The following is a 23,800-nucleotide window of genomic DNA, read 5'->3' as shown; positions in this document are numbered from 1 at the left end:
TAGCCAGACGCTTGGCGGACTTGTGTTAGGAGTGGCGGTGAAGACCTGTACGACAGGCGGTGTGAGTATTACCAGTTTCATTGCTACTTTACCCGTGTGCCGTTTATCATCACAGAGATAGAGGCGAAGGAGATCCGCTGCCCCGAGGTCTCTACAAAGGGGCGCCCCGGTCCGGTGTTCGATTGCCAACGGGCGTCGAGGAAAGGGCAGCGCTCGACCCGGTGTGACGGCGTGACACTCCCGCCCCTCTGGGGAACCAACGAGTCAGCCGAGAGGGTTTGGTCCCCGGCGCTATCTTGGAAACCACTGTCGGTCAATGCAGTACGCCTAGCCGTGATCGTAAGTCCGCCACCCCGAGAAGTATAGCATAACCTGTTCAGTCTGTCAATCAACAGGGAAAAGGAGTGGGCTGAGAGAGCTGCGAAGAGAAACCATACGTACCAGAAGCTGTAATCAGCGAAGAGGTGAGAGAGCTAACTGAGAACGATTCACTGTGCCTTTGTGTCCCAGCTGTCGTCTGTGGAGGAAGAGAGAGAGAACAAGCGTGAGCTCTAAGGAGACCCGTTGTGAAGGAGAACCATACGTACCAGAAGCTGTAATCAGCGAAGAGGTGAGAGAACTAACTGAGAACGATTCACTGTGCCTTTGTGTCCCAGCTGTCGTCTGTGGAGGAAGAAAGAGAGAGAGCCAGCGTGAACCCTGAGAAACCGAGCTGTGAAGAGAGCCTAGAGGGGCCGTTATTTTAAGTTCCCCTTTCCCCTTCCCTATTTAATATTTTTAAGTAATTTAATAAAGTATATTTTAATTTTATGCCTACCTTGTGTGTTTGGTCATTGGGGTGGCTTTGGGAATCTCCTCGAGGTGGAGAAAGGGGCGTGGCCTTATTTACACCTGGGTCCACCCCTACCTGTGACAGATTTGGCGTAGTCGGCAGTCCACCTCGGGTTGAGACCAAGGTCCCCCAATGACCTACCACGGTTTTTTAAAAAAAAAAGTAAAGTTCCCCCAACACATTATCAGTCCCCAAACAACGCGTTCTCGGGACGAGAACGGATTGGCGGGGGAGGATGTCACAAGGTGACGATCTTTTAGGCGGAACCAAAAATTTGGAAAGTTTTGGTTCCGCCCGGATGTTTCCGCCCGGGCCGGGAAGAGAAAACACCGGACATCCGGTAGCACCGCGAGGGCTGTAATCAGCCAAACTACGGACAGCTGTGAGTTATTAACAAGAGCGCCGGGTGATTGGACGAAGGCAACACCCAGGCAAATACTTAAGAGCAGTTAAACCACAGTTTAGGAGCGATTGACACGGGGGAAGCTCCTTTGCCAAAGGCAACAAAGACACGCACCTTTTGAAGAGCCCGAAGGCTCTGTTGATCCGGGGATCGCTGAAGCGACTGGAAAGAGGACCGAGCCACAGGAGGCGAAAGGAAGGCAGGCGTGGATCTTTAAAAAGGAGCACCCCGAAGTTGTCGGTCGTTATCACTGTTGTTGTTAGGACGAGTGTTGGTGTGTGCTGCAGCGCTGAGTTAAACTCACCGGGTACGCCAGTCGGATTACTGGACTCGCTCTCTCTCTCTTTTGTGCATCGTGGGATTTCGGCTGATGCAGATATTGAAGACCTTACGGGTTGGAAAGTAAACGGAGACTGACCTTGTAGGAATGAAGTGAAAGAAGACGGAACGTGCTATCGTGAGTACCCATCTGTGTAGTGGTGGTATTGACGACTGGAGAAAACGTTATCTGTGTAGCTGGAATTATCATGCGGAGGAGTTAACCTAAGGAAACGTGAGATAACCGAAGCACCACAGTCGTGAGTAAACGAATTCATTCATTGAGTGTACCTTGTATATACTTGACCTGGATATCTTTTAAGCGCTTTCCAGCAAGAGTGGGTGGCCCTGCCCCTGAGTCAGCGTGGTGGGTGAGCCACCGGATCTTTGTGTGAGACAGCCACAGTGACGGAAAACAACTGCTAGGCCGTGTTACCATCTCCCCATTCTTGCCCAGAGCGAGGCGAAGGAAGACGGGCGTCTATTGTGTGCACTGAGAGTGGTGGGTGAGTCTTGGATGTAGAAATTTCACTTTGAAGTGGTGCTGTGTATATTGCAGTGAGATTGCTGTGTCGTGTCTGACGTACCCCGCCTCCAGTCACTCGCTAGGGGCGCTGAAGAGGAAAACGGATCCTAGAATAAACCTGTGTACGATTATGCTGTGAGTGTGTTTCAGCCTTAGAAAACCACGGAGTAGTTCCTGAAGTACTTTCGTAGCCAGACGCTTGGCGGACTTGTGTTAGGAGTGGCGGTGAAGACCTGTACGACAGGCGGTGTGAGTATTACCAGTTTCATTGCTACTTTACCCGTGTGCCGTTTATCATCACAGAGATAGAGGCGAAGGAGATCCGCTGCCCCGAGGTCTCTACAAAGGGGCGCCCCGGTCCGGTGTTCGATTGCCAACGGGCGTCGAGGAAAGGGCAGCGCTCGACCCGGTGTGACGGCGTGACACTCCCGCCCCTCTGGGGAACCAACGAGTCAGCCGAGAGGGTTTGGTCCCCGGCGCTATCTTGGAAACCACTGTCGGTCAATGCAGTACGCCTAGCCGTGATCGTAAGTCCGCCACCCCGAGAAGTATAGCATAACCTGTTCAGTCTGTCAATCAACAGGGAAAAGGAGTGGGCTGAGAGAGCTGCGAAGAGAAACCATACGTACCAGAAGCTGTAATCAGCGAAGAGGTGAGAGAGCTAACTGAGAACGATTCACTGTGCCTTTGTGTCCCAGCTGTCGTCTGTGGAGGAAGAGAGAGAGAACAAGCGTGAGCTCTAAGGAGACCCGTTGTGAAGGAGAACCATACGTACCAGAAGCTGTAATCAGCGAAGAGGTGAGAGAACTAACTGAGAACGATTCACTGTGCCTTTGTGTCCCAGCTGTCGTCTGTGGAGGAAGAAAGAGTGAGAGCCAGCGTGAACCCTGAGAAACCGAGCTGTGAAGAGAGCCTAGAGGGGCCGTTATTTTAAGTTCCCCTTTCCCCTTCCCTATTTAATATTTTTAAGTAATTTAATAAAGTATATTTTAATTTTATGCCTACCTTGTGTGTTTGGTCATTGGGGTGGCTTTGGGAATCTCCTCGAGGTGGAGAAAGGGGCGTGGCCTTATTTACACCTGGGTCCACCCCTACCTGTGACAAGAGCAATAAAACCGATAGTTGATATGTTGAGTCGTACATCAATTAAACTTTTGACTGGTGCACAAACGCCTCCTCAACATTGTCAACAAACTCAAATTGGAGAGCGTGCTGGTTCCCATGCGATCTCTCCCTTACCCCGCCCGCAAGAACGCCACCTTCGGTTGTGTCAGGCTGATATGACGGATGCGGACAAGAACAAGTTCCTGGACGCTCCAGTTTCCCAGACCGGCCTCTTTGGGAAGTCAGTGGAGTCCTTCGCCCAGCAGTTCTCTGCTGCTCAGAAGCAGACTGAAGCGATTGCCAAGATCGTGCCCCGGCGCAAGAGAGCTGCCTCTCGTCCAACAGCACCGGCTGCTCATTCTGCTCCTGCTCCTGCCCCCGCCCCCCTCCCTAGGACGACATCCCGGCAGAGGAGGGGGAAAAGCCATCGACCGCTCACCCCGCCCGCTCAGCCTGCTTCCCGTGGTGGCAAACAGAGGTCCAAGCGGCCCTGAGACGAGCGACCTGGAATAGGATGGGATGAATCTACGGGAGACGGTGAACACACCGTTCTATCCCCCGGAGGAGGGCGAGAATCTTTGGTTTCTTTTTGTTTCTGTTCCGCCGGCTTCTCAGCCAGCACCCACAAAACCACAAAAAAAAGTGCATTCCTATCTCTTTTCCAGGTCTCCAGAGGATCGAGAGAGCTGTGAGCGGGCACACACCGGCTCACCCTCCTCCTCCTCTTCTATCGCCAGCGGGTGCTTCCCGGAGTCTGTGCTCTCCGTGCAGGAGACCGGACGACCATCACCCTAAGCGGGCTTAGGTCAGTGTCCCACGGCACACACATCGGCAGTCACACCTGTCCTGCTCGGCTACCTCGGTAGTGCCGCTAATTCCACTCGTACAGTCTCTGTGGGCTTGGCTTCAGCTCCCCAGCCCATCCTGTTGGTTATTACGCACGATCCGCCTCGGTTATGAAATACAATTCAACCGGCACACTCCCAAATTCTTGGGCATTCGTTAATGCAGTAAATGTACTTATCCCGCAATAGTTCATTTGTCTAGAACAAAGCACTCACATACCTCATATTGGGTAATATACTTATGCCGCAATAGTTAGCCTGTCTGGAACCGAGCTGACTTAAACCACTATACTGTTTGACACTTGCATTACATGTGAACAGCCCCTACGCTAATAGGATTCTGTTTTTGTCTCCCTGTCTCGTCCTCGACCCTGAGGACAATGAGACAAACAGACCCAGTTCCTGCAACCGTGAAGGTCATCACACCTCTGATCTACTGACCATCCTTCTACGAGATGCCCAGCCGATGCCTGACCAGCGATCACCGACGGAACCAGTTTAATTCGCTTACCCGTTCACATCATAGACTGTAAAAAAAAGATGGACGACGCCTTTTCGCCCTCTTCCATTGGTGAAAAGTGAAGCCGCCAGTGTCCCGATATGGCGCTGACATCTTGGGTCTTGAGTCTGCGCGATAGCGATTTCGGGACCAGTCATGCGCAGTAGTGAGCAGGAAGGGAAGCCGCGAAGTCAAAACCCCGCCCTCGCTCTCGTAGAATGCGCATATCAAACTATATCACAGCTGTCAATCATGACGTGACACCACCGTTTTTATATCATTAAATAACTAACTAAACACATACCTATTTTAAAAACAAACATTTGAATTTACATCAGCGTGATAAAAACTACAGTAAATGACAGAAACCAGCTTCGGAAAAAAGATAATTGAAGTGTAATTAATTTTTTTAGTTGGTCTCAAGTCCCATTGAATAACGTGAGGAGGCGGGGTTTATGATCTATACTGGGACCAGTCACTGGGGGACGATCGAGACGTTTTGGCTTCACTTTTCAGGGCTTGTGCGGCACGCTTGGTTCACATACCCCGATAGTATTTATATACTGTATATATAAATATATATGTATCTCTCTCAAGGGTTTTTCCCTCCTAGAAGTTTTCCCCCTGGACTAGCCAAGAGGGTTTTTCTCCCATGGGTTTTTTTCATCCCCTGGAGAGTCCGCCACCTTTGGCTTAACTTATTGCTTTACTGTATACGTTACATTATTACTATGTTCGTTTTTCTATGCTTTTCATACATTTATTAATGTACAGCTGCTTTGAAGCAATTAACTATTGTGAAAAGCGCTATATAAATAAAATTGAATTGAATTGAAGTTCAGTTACCAGCATGACACTCAGGGCCGGCGTCAAGGGTGGTATTCGCGGGCAGTGCCCCCCCGAACAGGTTGTTGTGCCCCCACTACAAAGTTTTTTATTACTTTAATATATATCAAGAATAATTAAAATAAATTAAACATTGAATGTTTCGTGACTTGTAATGTAATCAAATGAGGAAAATATAGTTGATATATGTTTTCTTTAATTAAAATAGACCAGTTTCTCTGATTGGATGAATTGCCGCGTCTCACCCGTCTTACGTCTTTAGCATATTTGTGACTTGATACTAGCAACGTGTTTTTTCGTGGCATTTTATGGATCGTGTAAAATATGGATATTAGAACATTTAGAACGAACAAGCACCGCCTGCTTCATCTTCATCCAAACACAGACTCTAAGCTCAAACTCAGAGATTAGAGGTTTGAAATGTCACAAAACCATGCTTTGGTTTTGTGACATTTCAAACTTTTAGTCATAATTTAGATGTGAAGCACTAACCATTTTCATGCTACACTTGCTACTTTAGCGGGTTTAAATGGATATACATAAGCTATATATTTGATGACTTCCTGCCGAACTGCGCGATCGGATCGGCGTATGAAATCAAATTACTAGCGGCGCTAGAGTGACTGGGGCGCAGACTGCTGTGGCGACACAAGAACCCACAGGCGAGTGACAAAAAAGTAGCGCGATAGAGATTCCAGTATCACATGGATAAAACTGCTTTGAATCGCTCTCGCGGTACTTTGACATCACCAAGAGGTCTGCTTAGCGCCAAATGAAGTCGAACCTACAGTCTAGCTGCTCACGCGACACTGTAAACAAACAGTCCGTGGAGAAGTGAACGAGAGTTATCCTGAGAGTTAACAACGCACATGTGAGTAAACAACATTTAAATCATCAGTCCAGTTTAATACTTTATCTGGAGGTAAGGTTTCAAGTGCAATAAAATAAGCCCGTTTATGTCCTGATGGTTTCAGCATGCTTGTGCTTCACAGACAGTGTTAAACTTCCCTTCTCTGTGTTCATTTATATATCTACGTTCAGGATGTATATGATCTTAAACTTCTGTGAGGAAATTCATGTCTGCGTTGATGTTCAGTTCAGACTTGCAAATTAAATATCATTTTCTTCACTTGGTTTTGGTGTCTAATATTAGGCTACATGATGATCTTGTAATAATAATTAAGTAAAAGCCTATTTTCATTTTTAGACAATGCTTGTATTATATGCAAAAAATAAGCTTTTTATATCAATGACTATGCAAATTTAATTATTAGAATTTGCTGTATTAGAGTTAATTCATGGTCATTTTAAATGTGTGTTAATTAAAAACATTTACACCATTAAATTACACATGGTAATGTTATCAATAGTTATGCATGTGTTAGCCACGGATTGAAGATTGTAAACAGTTTATTTAATTTTAATTAACAGTTGAGTAAGTTTTGGCCCCAAGTTAGATGTTGATTAACACTAAACCAGTCTAAAAATCAGTCCAGTTTCCCCAGCTGTAAACCGATTGGCTGTTAAACTCTTTTTTTTCTTATAATAAACTGATATGTTGATAACACATTCAGTTTATGTGTTTATGAGTACACTTTCAGAATGCTCTGTTACATGAAGATCCATACTGTATGCATCTGTGAGTGTGGTGGTGCGTTGCGCTGGGACGAGTGAGCATAAGGGTGAGAGGGGAAAAATCAGAGTATACTCACTACAAAAATCTAGACTACACCACTGCTTGCACTGTATTTGTTGTTTGAATGTCTTGTTTTTGCAAGTTATTGTTGCTATTGCGTGCCCCCCGTTGGAAGCCGAGTGCCCCCCTGTTAGTTATGGTCTGGCGCCGGCTCTGATGAAACTAAAACAGGTAGTGTTAATGGATACTTAAGTACATGCGAGATACTTCCTCAATATAAAAATCGTCTCTGGTTTCCTCAGAATGTGTCTGTAAAGTTTAAGCTCAAAAAACACCACAGATTTTTCATAATATGATGTGGAACATGACCATTTGTGACTGCAATGAAATGTGTGTGTTTCTTTAAAAGCAAAGAAAGCTTTGCAGAATGGGGGTGACAAAACCTTGCTTTGGAAAACGCTAATTGTTTTTTTTTTATAAGATAGATGTATCTTAGGCCTAGCTTAATATAAAAAAGCTAACGGTATAAAAAAACCTCAAGAATCTGATGAGTTTATGCCCAAATAAGGCAGGGTCTTGAATGTTTCTGTTATAATCATATATAGCTGTTATAAACTGGGTAACTGAAGAGATTTCAAGGCCAAACCTGGTGGTGAAGACTTGTCGCTGTTATTTTTTAATGATTACTCCAAATGTCCCATTCTTTCTGTGTTTTTGAAACTTTGTGTTTACAGCGCACAATATAACATGTGTTCATGTTTCACATTTAAAAACACGTTTTTTTTCATACCATTTATATTATGAATCTCTAGGTAGGAGATAGTGAGAACCCAGATGCAAGATATGATGAACACAAAATACTTATTAATAACAAAGATGACAAAACAAAGACCCACGAGGGGGTAAAACAAGGCAAAGACTAAGACAGATATAAACTAGTCTTACACTAAACTAGGACTGGAAAAGGACTAAGACTTCAAAACAATAAACTTGAACAATAGACTTGACAACTAACTAGACTTACAGATGAACAGGTGATGCAAACACGAATAGCACAAAATAGCACAGGTATATCACAAAACTAGGGTTACAAAACGAATCAGCACAGGACAGCAAACACAAGTGCATTAAATAGTGGAACAAACCAAGGAAGGAACAGGTGACAAGAGTTCAACAATAATTGGATTATTAACAGAGAAACGAGGGGGCGGAGTCAGGAGACGAGACACACAAGCACAAACAACATGAGCCTGCCATGATCCTGCCTCAAGACTGGAGTAATACAATGACAAGAGGGCAGAATCATGACAATTTATCTCTATATCACTGTATTCACTGTCCTTAAAGCATGCTGATGTCTTCCTTGTTCTATGAAGTCCCTCCTTCAGAAATACATAATTAGTTCTGATTGTGTAGTTTGTTTAGTGCAGTAATTCTCAAAGTGCCCCCCCTGGTCCGCCAAAAGATGACCTAAACTAGGCAAGTGTTTATACAATAGTCACTTATTTAAGTAGATTTTTTAATAACGTAAAAATGGAGTCAAAAGAAAAGATCAAGTGTCAACTGAAAGCAGCTAAAATCCCAAGATCTATTAGTTTTTTAATGTACTAGTTTTTGTTTCATGTGAAAAATCCCTGTAATTTCAGTGATTTTGGACATTTAAGGGGAACATTTTTTTCAGCATTTTATTGTTACCATAGTAACAACCATAGACTTCATATACCCACCACCTCAGTTTTAAACTAATGGCTCTTTGGAATGACATTAAGTGGGACCTATGCTGTTATAGTATGTTTAATTTCAGTTTTTCAGTATGTGCAGTTTGTTGTTCATATTAAGCTGCAACTCATTTTACATTTACTTTTTCTAATGAAATAAAATTCATACTGTATAATAATTTCTGAACATAGCATTGCATTTTTGTTTAAAAAAATTAGTATTTGACTTGAAACAGTTGCATATTAAACTTAAATTTAGCTTATCCTTCATATTTGGTTGTTTTTTGGGGGGCGTGTTAGAGTGGGATTCTGTTAGGTGGTCCTCAGAAAAAAATTGGAAGATAAAGTGGTCCTTGGGCTGAAAAAGTTTGAGAAACACTGGTTTAGTGTGTTGTGATTCCATAACAGCTTAGCTTAGCAGAACCGAGGGCTGTTTCATAAAACTCAATGACAAAATAAGCCAGGCTTATTTTGTTAAGTTGGCTTATTGCGTTTCATAAAACAAACTTGAACTAGTTCAACCCCGGTTACTATGGAAACTTATGCTTGGAAACTAGCCTGGTCCGGGGCAGGCTAACTGTCAGCCTAAGCCTCAGTTGCTGCTTAACTAGACTTCCACTTACACTGAACTGTAAATGCAATGATATTACAGATGACTCTTTGACATTTTATTTGAGTTTATTAACCACTATTAATCTAACAATTAAAGAAAATCAACTTATACATTAAATTGAATAAATTACGTTACAATAAAAATTAATACAATATAGACATGTGTTTCATAATTCGGTATGTTAATGCACTGATTCTTGAAACTTTGGCAAAAGCATGTCCCTCTAAGAAAAGTGCTAATTCTGTTGGATATTAATAACATTTTCATGAAGAAAAAGAATCAATGTTATAATCAGGGGGTCCTTTGCATATATGTAAGGTTCTTTTATAAGTTTATTTTTATTTTTTATTAATTTAATTAGGGCACCGATACCGATACTCAGCCTCGATACCACATTTTCTAAAGTACTCGTACTCGAACTGCATTCCTTAGGACCCCAAACCGGGGGTTAACTAATAGTTTATCATTAAAATGTAATGGCCCAAGACTCAGTTGTACTGTAGTGTTAAAACTGAGCAATGACCACAGGAAGAGCTGATGATGTCTAAAGGAAGAGTTAATAATGAAAGAGGAAGACAGACAGAAATGGATAAAATGGCTATGTGTCACATATTTCTGCTGGGATTGATCATTCTCTGCTCAATTCTCACAAGTAAGGATTTTTGTTTATTTGCTGTATAAGAGATTTATGTTAGAGAGAGATGAATATGAAAATGATTTAATACATGATGATTTGAATAAGATCAATCTCAGAGCATCACCAAAGACTTTATTTGACTGGATTGTGGACACTGGTGATGATGAAACTCATTTTGCTATTATATCAAGTGCCTAAGTGTTGAACATCATTGTGAAATTACTAATGCTTTAGGGTAATGTGCCAGCCACTGTTTTCCCTTTTTTTGTACTATTATTATTTTTTTTTGTGTGTGTATTGACTAGCACCAAGAACCTGCAGTATGAGGTTGGGGCAGAGAGATTTAATGTTTTGTAAGTCTATGTTCTTTATCTTGAAAATGAACAAATACATACAGTATATACAGCATACACTGTTAGACTTTTATTGTATATATGCGGTAACTCACTTAGAGTATACAGCCCCATTACAGTACCATAACTGTGCATTTTTTTTTACAGTATGATGCCTTTACTGCAGTTCCATCTTACAGTATAACACCCTTACTGTAACCTAGTTAGGAAAAAAAATGAAATAAAGATATTTATGTAACACCTCACACCATGAAATTATAAATAAATGCTTACCTGCTCAACAAAAAGTTAGCTGTGTCAGCATCGGTTCTCAGTGCCAAATCTCCCTGTAGCTTCCTCCAACGGTCAATGGTGGACCCTATATTAATTCTACTTTGAGTCCGGCGTTCTTCAAATTTTTTTTATCCCTGCTCTTTCCTCTACAGACTTTCTCTTTCTTCCAACTGTAGGGACAAGCAGGGGCCGCTTGCTGCTGTCGGTTAGTTTTTTCTCCATTTCTGAGCTAATGCTACTTTGCTTGCTACCATAGACTGTCAACTGCTTGCCACGAAATTTCATGTCGCAGGAGCGGGGTGGGGTGCAATGGGGTGGAGATGTGAGCACCAGGTGGAGTTTCAAGTGGAGCAGGGATTGGAAGAGTGAATGGATTTTTTTTCATTCTTTTTTCTCTTCATATTGTTAGGATTTTACTGTAGAACCGTAACCAGCATCTAAACGAGGTTATTAACCCTCTGGGGTCTAAGGGGTTTTTAGGGCCCTGGGGAAGTTTTGACATGCACTGACATTTGTGCTTTTTTTCAGTTGCTTAAAAACATATTAATGGCAAAAGTCTCATAACACTGTGTTCATCACAAACTGGGCTACAATATTATATAATCAACATGTACATACATGTTTGTATTTTTGAGAGAAAAATGTTTATGCATGGTTTTTGAAAAAGCTAAATTTTTAAGTCACTGATATAACACAAAACTCATTCTAAACATGTTTTCCCAAGACTTTTCAAAACAGGATCTAGTAGTCTAGAGTTTTTTCTTCAAAATGATGTGAAAATCATATGGCCTACTCATTCACATAAAGCAAGATATTGATTTACAATTTCTAAGACACTTTTGCTTGGGAAAGGCTGTATGCGTGGAGGCGGGAAAGCTCCTGAATAATCAGTGATTGACAGCTGAGAGACAAAAGAGTTGAATAATGAGCCACATAATGAGCCTTGTGGGGATGTTCAACAGGAATGTAACTTTCTCTGTAGTAAGGTTTACTTTTCAATATAATGTAAATACACACACACACACACATTATATATATATATATATATATATATATATATATATATATATATATATATATATATATATATATATATATATATATATATATATATATATATATATATATATATATATATTTCTATTGAAATATTTTCTATTAATTTCACAATTATAAGTTACCTTTTAAAAACCATAGTAGCCTAATCATGGAAAAGGTACTGTTTGGCCATCGTAAAGTGAACACAGGTGTGCTGGAACAAGTTTAATGTTACAGAATCTTTATTTTGTGTTTAATTTAGTAACACATTTAATTATTTAATGTCTGTATTTATTTAATGTTATCCATGGCACCAGTTAACCTGTTCAATCTATTTAGGGTTTAAGGCGCCATCTAGTGGCAAGTTGATGTTGCAGTAATTCTGTGATTTCTGGTATTTAAGTGAATCAGGAAGTAGTGAGCATTCCATGTGGACATCAGTAAAGATGGCTCTCTTTAATCGCCATATATTTGTGTAATCTTTAATCCTGCAACAGCTTCACTTGTAAGTACGTGTTTGATTGACATGGATGTACATTATACTTGCATATAAATGTAAATTGTTATGGTTTAAGATTATTATTAATTGCATTAGCCACATTGTGTTTAGCATCATGGTTTTTCATTATTTACTTTTCAAATTGTTACGTTTGTATTGCAAAACATTACATTATTGTGGATGTTGATATAATGCTGTAATTGTTGGTAATTTGTGGACATTATTATGATTATTGAAATATGTTTATTTGTTTGTAGTTTCACTACATACCCAAGACCATTAAACCTGTGAATAAATAAACTTCTTGTCTTCAGAGTCATGTGAGGGAAGGGAGTTTATCTGACTGTCAAAGCATTAAAACATGTTGTGGACAGTACAGTGAAAAAGTGACTGAAGGAAAAGTTACAGCAGCAGTTTTGTGAAGATTCAAGTAAATTGAATGAGTATTGTGTGCACAATGGAGTCCACATCCTCACTTAAAACCAGATCATATTCGTCCTGCTCACAATCAGATAGCTCTTCTACAAATGTTGCAGCTGCAATGGCCAGAGCAAAAGCTGAAGCAGCCAAGGCACGTTTGATGTATGCAGATGAGGAGGAAAGAATAAAGGTGGAGAAAGCCAAATTGGAGGCCAAAAGGTCTGTAGATGGAAAGGTTATCCTTTCCCTTCCAAATATGCTAGAGTGTAACAACATTCCTGATAATAGGGCAGAAATTCCCTCACCCAATGCTGCACTCTATCACTCTCATCTGAAGCCTATAGCTCCATTCATACCAGAGTTAGATCCAGATGCTCGTATCATGATTCTTTTGGGTCGTGACATTATCAGAGTCCATAATGTTCGCAGACAGGTGAACGGTCCTCACGATGCTCCTTATGCACAAAAGCTTGACCTAGGATGGGTGATAGTTGGCAATGTTTGTCTTAATGGCATTCACAAGTCTACTACTGTGAGTACATTTTTCACCAACACAAAAGAACAACGACCATCCATATTTGATCCCTGTCCAAATGTTTTTAATGTGAAGGAGAAAAACAGTAATGATTGGAGAAATGGCAATGTAATGTGTTCTATGGAGCAACTTGTTTACAATCACAAAGGTGTTCAGTTTGGTCAAGAAGTGTTTAAGGTTACCTGTGATGACAACAAAGTGGCCCCATCTATTGATGATCTGGCGTTCCTTCACATTATGGAACAAGAATTGGAGAAAGATGAAAGCAACAGCTGGGTGGCGCCATTCCCTTCAAAGCTTCAAGGTGCATGAAAAGGTTGTAAACCTTGAGACAGAATCTTGAGAGAAACCCAGAAAAGAAGCAGCACTTCTTTACCTTTATGGGTAAAGTTTTTAGTAACAAACATGCTGAAGAAGCTCCCCCTCTCTTGGAAGCAGAGGAGTGCTGGTATTTGCCTCTCTTTGGGGTATATCACCCTAAAAAACCTGGGAACATAAGAGTTGTCTTTGATTCCAATGCCCGTCATGGGGATGTCTCACTGAATGATGTTCTTTTAACTGGGCCAGACCTGAACAACACTCTTCTTGGGGTGCTTATGCGATTTCGCAAGGAAGCTGTGGCCATAACAGCTGACATTGAACAAATGTTCTACTGTTTCCTGGTGAGAGAGGAAGACCGCAATTTTCTAAGGTTCCTGTGGTTCCGTAATAATGATCCATCTGAAGACATCATTGAGTACCGCATGTGTGTCCATGTATTTGGCAACAGTCCATCTCCGGCTGTTGCCATCTATTGTCTCAGGCAGTCCGTTAAAAGTGGTGAGTCTGAGGTCAAGACCTTTGTAAACCGTGACTTCTATGTTGATGATGGTTTAAAGTCTCTTCCTACAGTCAAGGCAGCAGTGGACCTGCTAAAAAACACACAGAGGATTTTAGCCGGCTCCAACTTACGGCTTCACAAGATAGCTTCAAACAGCAAAGAAGTTCTAGAGGCCTTCCCATCTCAGGAGCATGCCAGTGATCTCAAAGATTTGGATCTTGGATCTGATATACTTCCTACACAGCGCAGTCTGGGATTGAATTGGAGTCTGAAATCTGATACCTTTACTTTTGAAATAGCTACTGATGCAAAACCATTTACTCGTCGAGGTGTCCTGTCCACCATTAATAGCATCTTTGACCCCCTCAGCTTTGTTGCTCCAGTTAGTATCCAAGGTAAATTCATCATGAGAGAGCTTAATAACCAGAATGATGACTGGGACTCCCCTCTTCCCAAAGAAATGCAAGAAAAGTGGGACATGTGGAGACTTTCTCTTAAGGATTTAAGTAAGCTCCAGATTCCAAGTTGTTAAACACACATATCACCTTCTACAGCTACACAAAAATAGTTATTTGTCTTCTCTTATGCATCAACAAAGGCCATAGCTGCAGTGGCCTACCTCAGATTGACAGATTCATGTGGAATTAACCATGTCGGCTACATCATGGGTAAGGCAAAACTCAGCCCTGAGCAAACAGTTCCCCGTCTTGAGTTATGTGCTGTGGTTCTGGCAGTGGAACTGGCAGAGTTCATTATTTCAGAAATTGACATACCCTTGGATGACACTACTTACTTTACAGATAGTAAGGTAGTGTTGGGCTACATATATAATGAAACCCGGCGCTTCTATGTATATGTCAGTAACCGTTAGGGGTGGGCAAAAAAATAGATTCTTAGATGAATCGCGATTCGGACGTGGGCCGATTCTGAATCGATTCACAAATGTCAAGAATCGATTCTTAAATGTTAGTTTACAAAATAACGTCACGTTATCAGAACCAAAAGGCGGAACTCAACTGGGGGAGCGGTGATGCACACGGACAACTTAAGAGAGCGCATAGCGGAGCTTACAAGAGCAGAAGAGAAAGAACACTTTAAATGCTTGTAGGACTATACTGCATATATCTTTACATTGAATTTAGGGCTGTCACCATTACTATATTCTTTTTGAGGAGTTTTAAAAAAAATCCTTGAGTACATGTCGAGTACTCCTTAAAATAGCGGAGATGCGGTTTAGTGAAACAAACAGTATCAGCATACAAATCAGCGCTACGCTGCCTCTCTCTCCCTCTCGTTTGCTCGCTCACACACACCGTGCGTGTGAATCAGCAACTGCGTGAGGCAAGAATAACTTCCAAAATTCACATGGATGCGCAAAGACGACTGAGCTGCAGTGGCATGGCAAAACACATTTGAGAAGGCGCAGCAACTCAAAAAGACCTGCATGACAATTTTGCGCGTGGAGCAACAGTTGTGCGATCTACCGGCATTGCCTTTGCGATCGACGTATTGGACGCCCCTGCCCTAAACCATCCGCAGACTGTTTAGATATAACATGAATATACTTCTGTAAAAATATGCACATAATTTGTTATTCAGTCGCTGGGTGCGCTGCATTATAAAAATACAGTAATACTGCCAATCACTGTGTATAATGATGATGATTAGACGCTTAACGTTCGTGGAAGTTTATGCCGGTTAACATATAGAATTAATATGTCACGTTAAATTAATATTTTTACTGGTTTTAATGTCTTACAACAGAAACAGGACATGTATGTATATAAGAATGACATTATTTATCCCTAGTTGCATTAAAGTACAGTATATGACAGTTCAGAGACTAGCAAAAGCGCAAACATTAACCTGGCTTTGAAAGCAAATGCGACGTAATGACGTCACATATATGCAAATTAGTACGTCAAGAATCGATTCTGAATCGAATCGGGACCCTAAGAATCGATTCTGAATCGATTCATGAGGGTCCAAGCGATTCCCACCCCTAGTAACCGTGTCCTTTGGATTTGCAAGTCTTCACATCCAAATCAATGGAAGTATGTTCATACAGATGAGAACCCAGCGGACATTGCAACAAGGTCTGTTTCTGCTGCTCATCTCCAAGACACTAATTGGCTACACGGACCAAAGTTTTTGAAAAACAACCCCCAGACTTTACCTGAAGAGAACACATATAAGCTTGTGGATCCTTCTTTAGATGGAGAGGTACATCCTCAAGTCTCCACATTGAAGACCACAATGATGAATAAGAGTCTTGGAACACAACGTTTCTCCAAATTTTCCACTTGGAAGTCTATCACTCATGCCATTGCACGTCTTCTTCATATATCTCGTCAGTTCCACAAAGGTTCTACAACAGAAACGTCAAGCTGCAAGGGCTGGCATTACTGTTCCAATGCTCCAACAGTTGAAGAACTCTTATGTGCTGAAAGAATTATCGTCAAAGCAGTCCAACAGGATACATATGCCCAAGAGTATAAGGACTTGGAAACAGGTAACAAGCTCTCCAAAAGAAGCCCCCTTAAAGGCTTAGACCCATTCATAGATACAGATGGGCTGCTAAGAGAAGGAGGACGATTGGCAGAAGCACAGTTTAAGCTTGATGTAAAAAAGCCCTTAATTATCCCTGGGAAACATCACATTGCAACACTTTTAGTTAAACATCATCATGAGAAAGTGCAACACCAGGGTCAACATTACACAGAGGGTGCAGTGCGTGCTGCTGGTTATTGGATAGTTGGCTGCAAGAGACGTGTTTGCAGTGTCATTCATGAATGTGTTACATGCCGGAGATTACGAAGAGAACCTCAGACTCAAAAAATGGCTGACCTTCCAGCAGATCGTGTGTCCACTGACCCTCCATTTACGAATGTGGGATTAGATGTTTTCGGCCCATGGGGTGTGGCGGCACGACATACCAGAGGTGGTCTTATTCAGAACAAAAGGTGGGCCGTAATATTCACCTGCATGAGTGTGAGAGCTGTGCACATTGAGCTAATTGAATCTTTAGATACATCTAGCTTCATTAATGCCTTGCGCCGCTTTCTTGCCATTCGAGGGCCCGTGAAGCTCATTCGCTCAGATAGAGGAACAAATTTTGTAAGTGCTTGCAAGGAGCTTAACATTTCATCTAATCTCAACAAGACCTCTGTTAAAAAATTTATTGTGGATCAAGGCTGTATCTGGCAGTTTAACCCGCCTCATGCGTCTCACATGGGTGGGTCCTGGGAGAGGATGATTGGATTCGCGAGAAGGATACTAGATGCAATGTTCCAACAGCTTGGACCTTCAACACTAACACATGAGACACTCTCCACTTTAATGGCAGAAGTTGCTGCTATAATCAATGCTCGCCCTCTTGTCCCAGTGTCAACTGACCCAGATGACCCATTCATACTCACACCTAATGTACTCCTAACACAAAAGGTCACAATTGCTCCTGCCCCACCTGGAGATTGGGTCAAAAACCTTCATAATCGACAGTGGAGACAGGAACAACACTTGGCACAAACTTTCTGGGATAAATGGAAAAAGCAGTACTTAACTCTTTTGCAACCAAAAAGAAAGTGGCCTTCTAGTAAGATTGACCTTGAAGTAGGAAGCATTGTGCTCTTGAAGGATGAACAACAAAAAAGGAAGTGTGACCCAAGTCTTCCCGAGCAAGGACAACAAAGTTCGTAAGGTGGAAGTCAAGGTGTTTGAAAAGGAAGGCCCAAAGGTATTCCTACGGCCTAATACTAAGACAATCCTTCTTCTTACTCCTGACAAACTTAATTAGATCAATCTAAATGACTCGTGAGTAGTGACGTGTTATCCACGTCAGACGGGGAGTGTGCTGGAACAAGTTTAATGTCATAGATTCTTTATTTTGTGTTTAATTTAGTAACACATTTAATTATTTAATGTCTGTATTTATTTAAAGGGGCTGAATGTAAGTTATTACTTAAAAAAATCTTTAAGATAGTTTTCATTTGTATATTTATGAGGCAACCATAATGTAATAGAAAGAATGACACCTTGAGTGTCTTCCACGGTTGTCTCTATCAGCCTGTAGGCTCTTTTCTGTGTGGAGAAGTCGGGTCCGAATTGGCGCGAAATTCAAAATGTGACGTCATGCGCGTGCTCGTCTACCTGGGCGTTCCATATAGACGCGTACGGCAGTCATTAGTAAACAGCGGCAATCGCTAGAATGTTTCAAATGGACTCTGTAGACGGAAAGCAGCGACCAACTTCCAGCACAATCCAGACACTCACGGAAACTCCTCGTAAGTTTAAAAAAAATCCTTATCTAGTGCGGCCAAAATAGTGCGTGACCGGGGTCGGGGAAAAGACAAGAGTAAAAATCGGATTGGCATTTGATTCTTGGAGGGAGCTCCGGTCAGCGCTGGGTATGAAAACAGACCTTGAGCAGGTTTCCTTTTTACTGCAAAGGTAAGACATAGTTACAGGGCATCTGTAATATATTATGTTATTGTTTTTGTGGTGTAATGCTAACGATAGCATTTATTTTGTGGTGTAATGCTAATGATAGCATGTAGCACAGGACCGTTTCAAAAGTTACTTTCTTATATGAATTATCTTCAGAGCACGAGTGCATTAAGATTGTGAGTGTCGGGAGTGTGTTTTACAGTGTCGTGTTACAAAACTTTTAGAAGTAGACTTCGGTTGAAAATATAAAGTAGCACTGCAACATTTTGCTAAAATATGGTCTGTCAAACAATAACCTTACAGTACTGTAACTTTTCTTACATTTGTAAACATGCTGGTGAATCTCAATGAGCTGTCTGTGGTTGCTACGGCAACTCTGGTTGTTGTGGTCGTGCTCGTACGAGTGTGCCGACCGAGAACGAGCATGAGACTGGCTGCAGTTTCTATAGCGGCCACTGGTGTCAGTAACGGTTAGAAATTTCTCAACTTACTTATGGTTTAAGATTATTATTAATTGCATTAGCCACATTGTGTTTAGCATCATGGTTTTTCATTATTTACTTTTAAAATTGTTACGTTTGTATTGCAGAACATTACATTATTGTGGATGTTGATATAATGCTGTAATTGTTGGTAATTTGTGGACATTATTATGATTATTGAAATATGTTTATTTGTTTGTAGTTTCACTCCATACCAAAGACCATTAAACCTGTGGATAAATAAACTTCTTGTCTTCAGAGTCATGTGAGGGAAGGGAGTTTATCTGACTGTCAAAGCATTAAAACATGTTGAGGACAGTACAACAGGGTTTGTGTTTGTGTATGTGCGTTCCCCGTCGCGTCAACTGTTTGACGGAAGACAAAGAAAATACTCGCGTCTGGAGCTACTGACACACACGTCGATCCCAGAGTGTTAATAGAAATATTTTCTATTAAAGTCACAAGTATACCTTTAAAAACCATAGTAATCATGGTGAAGGTACTGTTTAGATAGTAGAAACACAACAAGGGAAAAACATGATAAACTTATCATTATGTTTGTTTACAGCCGCCGCCATTACTCCCTCACGTGTTGATCATGAAAGCAGTACATGTGTGCACACGCGAGTGATCCTGTGTTTAATAACTTGCTGTGCGGAGATATACGTGAATAAACAAGGTTTTAGATGTGTTTAGATGCGTCTTAACACAAAGTGTGTCAAATATGAGGCATTGTGTGTTTGTGTGTGCGTTTGGCCGTCGATCTTGTCTGACGGAAGCACAAAGAAAACATTAGCGTCTGGAGATAACTTTTATTTACAGGCGAGAGTAAACGAGTAGATGTGATGTTTGCAATCGCATCTTTTATAAGAATACCACAAAGCGCGTCAAATATGAGGCATCGTGTGTTTGTGTGTGCGTTGGGACATCGATCTCGCATCACACTGACGAAGCACACACACTCGGTCTGGAGATAACTTTAGTTACGGTCGCCAGTAAACAAGTAGATGTCATGTTTCCAGCACTCGCATTAAAACTCAACACATCACTGAATGGCTACAGAGACGGAGTCTCCATTGACTGTGGGGTTGACTAATGAATATGGATGATCTCTGCTCTTCTCTTCAATGGAGCGGGGCGTGGCTCATTATAGATAATGCGGTAACAGGAGAAAGACGATACATCTCCCTCTTCTAATACAGTTAGCAACGAATTACAATATTTGTTTTCGATTTCACTTACATCAGTTAAAAGAAGACATTCCAAGCAGTATGTAGACATTTATCTTTTGTTTTTATGACAAGTATTTGTTAAGTTACAGTAAATTTTTCTGACGCGTTTCTGAAAGGACTTGAGGACAAAGGACAGAGTGTTAATAATGAACAATCTTTTTTAAAATTGTAGACCATAGCTTTAATCTAGTGGGCTACATGCAATAAGCCTCACATCAGTAATTAATTTGTAAAGATGTTATATTATGGTGTGCTTTATTTTCTATGTATGGATTAAATTGGATTATAAAACGGTTAGTTCCAATCCTTGATTCTTATTGGTCAATATGTGTGCTTTATTCACGATAAAACGCGGCTATGACCACTTCACCTAACGGTTCTGTTTATCACTGCATCCTTAGCAACACCCTTAGCAACCACTTTTTGTTGTTTGTTGTTTTTATTTGAGCTTTCAAGCATATTACACATTGGAAAACATTTTTGTTCACGGTCAGGGACTATTTTTTCTAGGGGAGTGAATGCTTTTTATTGATTTAACTTCATGAAAGTTGCACTAATATTTTTTTTACTTTAATATTGTGTGGTAACCGTTTTATAAAACCAATAAGGTACTTGAGGCAAGGTACTACTCCGCTTCACGTCGTGCCTAACAACGCCCTTCAGCCGTTACTTATTCACGATACAGCACAGCCTCTCGTACCTTATTGCTTACGTGTGATATGGGGTAGCCTATGATCTTTCTGATGTATCTTATTCACATGATCATGATATGTCTATTTGGCTATTTTAACTTTAATTGGGGTGTATTTGTTATTTGATTTGTTGTATAGCAATAGTAGTATTACATTTTCTTATGAAGGGTGTGGAATTGACTGGCCTCTAGTATTTTCTTTGTTTTAGTTATTCAAGAATGTAAGGGTGTGCACCAAAGGTCAAACCCTTAAAGACTTATTAAGGTGTAACACTTTTTAGGTGTTATTGTAATGATCAATAATTTGTCGGATGTCCATTTTGAACACCTAAATCTACTGTGTGTCAGGTACCAGTGAAGTGGAAGACATTGATGTGTTCTGTAGTGATGGAGGAAATGTCACTCTGCCCTGCAGTGATGCTCATCCTGACTGCGCATTAACAACATGGCTGTATTATAAAGACATCAAAACTGGAGTTGTTCTGTTTACTAAAGGAATAAAGATGATGGACCATGAAAGACTGAGTCTGGGGTCTGACTGCTCTCTGAACATCTATAAAACCACAAAAGAAGATCATGGGGTTTACACCTGCAGGGAACAAGTGATTAGAAATGATTCATACACTGATGTCAATGTTTATATGAATGTTCTTCATGGTCAGTGTTTCTGTTCATTATATAAATATTTGTTTCATTTAAAAGAGCACAAAACAGAGAAGAGTGACGTCCGTTGTTTGATTTGTGTTTTAATTTCTGTTTCAGTGGCTTTATCCTCCACAAAGACTGAGATTAAAGCAGGCAGCTCTGTCACTCTCTCCTGTCAATTATATTTATATGATGGATATTATTGTGAGCGTTTGCTCGATAAGGATAGATTTCAGATGATCTGGGTGAATGAGTCTGATGTTAATCTACAATCAGACTCCAGATATCAGATCTCATCTTCAACAAAACACTGTAACAGCAGTCTGACTACAACACTCCTGAATGAAGACAACAACAGAGAGTTGAGATGTCAGATTATTAAAGAAACTGAAGTTAAGACCTCAGCCGGATATACTGTCAAGTATTCGGGTAAAACTCCATATTTAACTCTCTCATACACTTATTTACTGGATGATTATTCCTCCAGATTTAATATCAGTATTTTATGTCACTTTGGTATTTATGTTTCACTCTTTTCATCTTTAGATTCAGCAAACAGTGAGACTGTGACTGGATTATTATTAAGAGGCAAGACAAGTCTTTAGGAATGTTTTTCATTTTCTTATTTTAATGCTTTACAGTAATTTACAGTTTAATGAACTGAGTTTGTATTTTGTTTTATAACGCTATCTGTTTGTGTCTGCAGTGATTATTATTTTTGTTGAGGTTGCAGTACTGACAGCACCTACTGTTATTCTTCTCTTGATCATCTGTGAAAGGAGATCTGGTGAGTTTTTTATTTGTGAGTCTGTTGATTCACAACAATCTGAAACTGAGACCATACGATAACATAAACTAAAACATTAAAACCTGTTAGTCAGTTTCCTAATTTTCAAGATATTTGTCATTGTGTTTTTATTCTCAGAGAAGAAGAGAAGAACTCACAACATCGAAACAATTGACAGACAAATCCAAATGTCATTTATTTGCCCTTCTGTTGAAGTCTAAACTGTTGTCTATTAAAGCATCTATTTCTTCTTGTAAACATAACTTTGTAGACCATAATTACTGTTTGCTTTTTCATACAAAATGTTAAATGCTCTCTTACTTATTTCACTTATTACACTTTGAAATGGATAAAAATAATGTAATGCAAATTGTATACTAAAATTTGTATATGCCATTTTAAAAACCTGAAAGAAATTCCTAATCCAAGCTAACTGCCAATTTACCGCATTACCTCATTAGGCCTAGTTGACAATCAGATTTATCAATACAGAAATGTAGGTAATTATAAAAGGTTTGCTTAGCAATTTGTATACGCTTTTAAAAATAGTGGTGCTACAAAAAAATTCACAGTGATTCCATAGAAGAACCTGTAACAAACTGCATGAAGAGACACAGGTTGGACCTAAATGCAGTTTTCATATAGTGATCATTGTAAAATCGCAGTCAAAAAACAGGCAAGAGGTCAAAACACCATGCAGATGGTACAAACAAGACACCAGGGCAGGAAATTAGGCAAATGGCAACGGGTCAAAAACAGGAAACAACAAACCAGAAGAACGCTCAGAATTGCAGTGTTACGCTACAAGACTTTGCAATGACTAAAGGAAGATATACTGTAAAAGACTACAGGTAATTATTGAAAATTTAGTTAGACATGGAAGTCTGTAAGATGTGGGAAGTGTCCTCTGATGAAGTACACGGACATTCCAAGTGCAGGCCTGCCGACAAGGGGAGGGGGCATTAACCCCCCATGCAGGGCAGGACTTACCAGGGTGGAGGCCCCTGGGCTTGAATACATTTTGGGCCCTACACTCTCAGAACAAAAGGTACAAAAGCTGTCACTGGGACGGTACCCTTTAAATGGGTCCTAATATTTACGATTTGTGTACAGATATAGGTACATTTGTACCCATTATATGCACTCTTTAATTACAAAGGTGTACTATGTACCACCCCAGTGACAGCTTGTGTAAATTATCTTCAGCACATACAGTAAACAACCTAAAATAAAAAAATATATCATAGAACTATATTTTAGATAAGTTTCCTGACAGGGTTTAGATTAATCCAGCACTAGGCCTATTGCTAGGTTATATTAGGGCATTCAAGTAGTTTTTACAAACAAACCTTACAAAAAACATTACTGGTGTGCGTCTTGAGACAAAACAATGGCAATGATATATGTTAAGATATATCAGTGCAAGATGTGTTTAAATTAAGACAGATCAAACATGCATTTTAGTCTTTGACTAGGATAAGACCTGACTAGGAAACTGCCCATATATCTCTAAAGCAGAACATAATGTCTAAAATTAAATCATGTATTTTTAGGGATGTCACAAATTAATCATGCACATAAAAATACCCCATAACAACATTT

General features: G+C 40.6%; 1 protein-coding gene across 1 annotated transcript; it reads left to right on the top strand.

The window, feature by feature from the left end:
• Positions 1-11,957: 11,957 nt before the first annotated feature.
• Positions 11,958-22,419, top strand: LOC135731119 (uncharacterized). Its single transcript, XM_073812229.1, has 6 exons — positions 11,958-12,146; positions 21,115-21,423; positions 21,529-21,840; positions 21,958-21,969; positions 22,118-22,198; positions 22,337-22,419. The coding sequence occupies exons 2-6, from the start codon at positions 21,270-21,272 to the stop codon at positions 22,417-22,419; spliced, it is 642 nt and encodes a 213-aa protein (XP_073668330.1). The 5' UTR covers positions 11,958-12,146; positions 21,115-21,269.
• Positions 22,420-23,800: the final 1,381 nt, after the last annotated feature.

The sequence above is a fragment of the Paramisgurnus dabryanus genome, chromosome 16 (assembly GCF_030506205.2).
Source record: "Paramisgurnus dabryanus chromosome 16, PD_genome_1.1, whole genome shotgun sequence".
Lineage (NCBI taxonomy): Eukaryota > Metazoa > Chordata > Actinopteri > Cypriniformes > Cobitidae > Paramisgurnus > Paramisgurnus dabryanus.
The sequence above is the reverse complement of the archived record's forward strand: the minus strand, read 5'-3'. Positions and strand labels throughout refer to the sequence as shown.

Excerpts from the sequence above, each read along its gene's own strand:
- LOC135731119 (XM_073812229.1), top strand. The coding sequence starts at position 21,270 with ATGATGGACCATGAAAGACTGAGTCTGGGGTCTGACTGCTCTCTGAAC. Across the intron at positions 21,424-21,528 it reads TTATATGAATGTTCTTCATG|TGGCTTTATCCTCCACAAAG; the intron begins GTCAGTGTTTCT and ends TTTCTGTTTCAG. Across the intron at positions 22,199-22,336 it reads CATCTGTGAAAGGAGATCTG|AGAAGAAGAGAAGAACTCAC; the intron begins GTGAGTTTTTTA and ends TTTTATTCTCAG.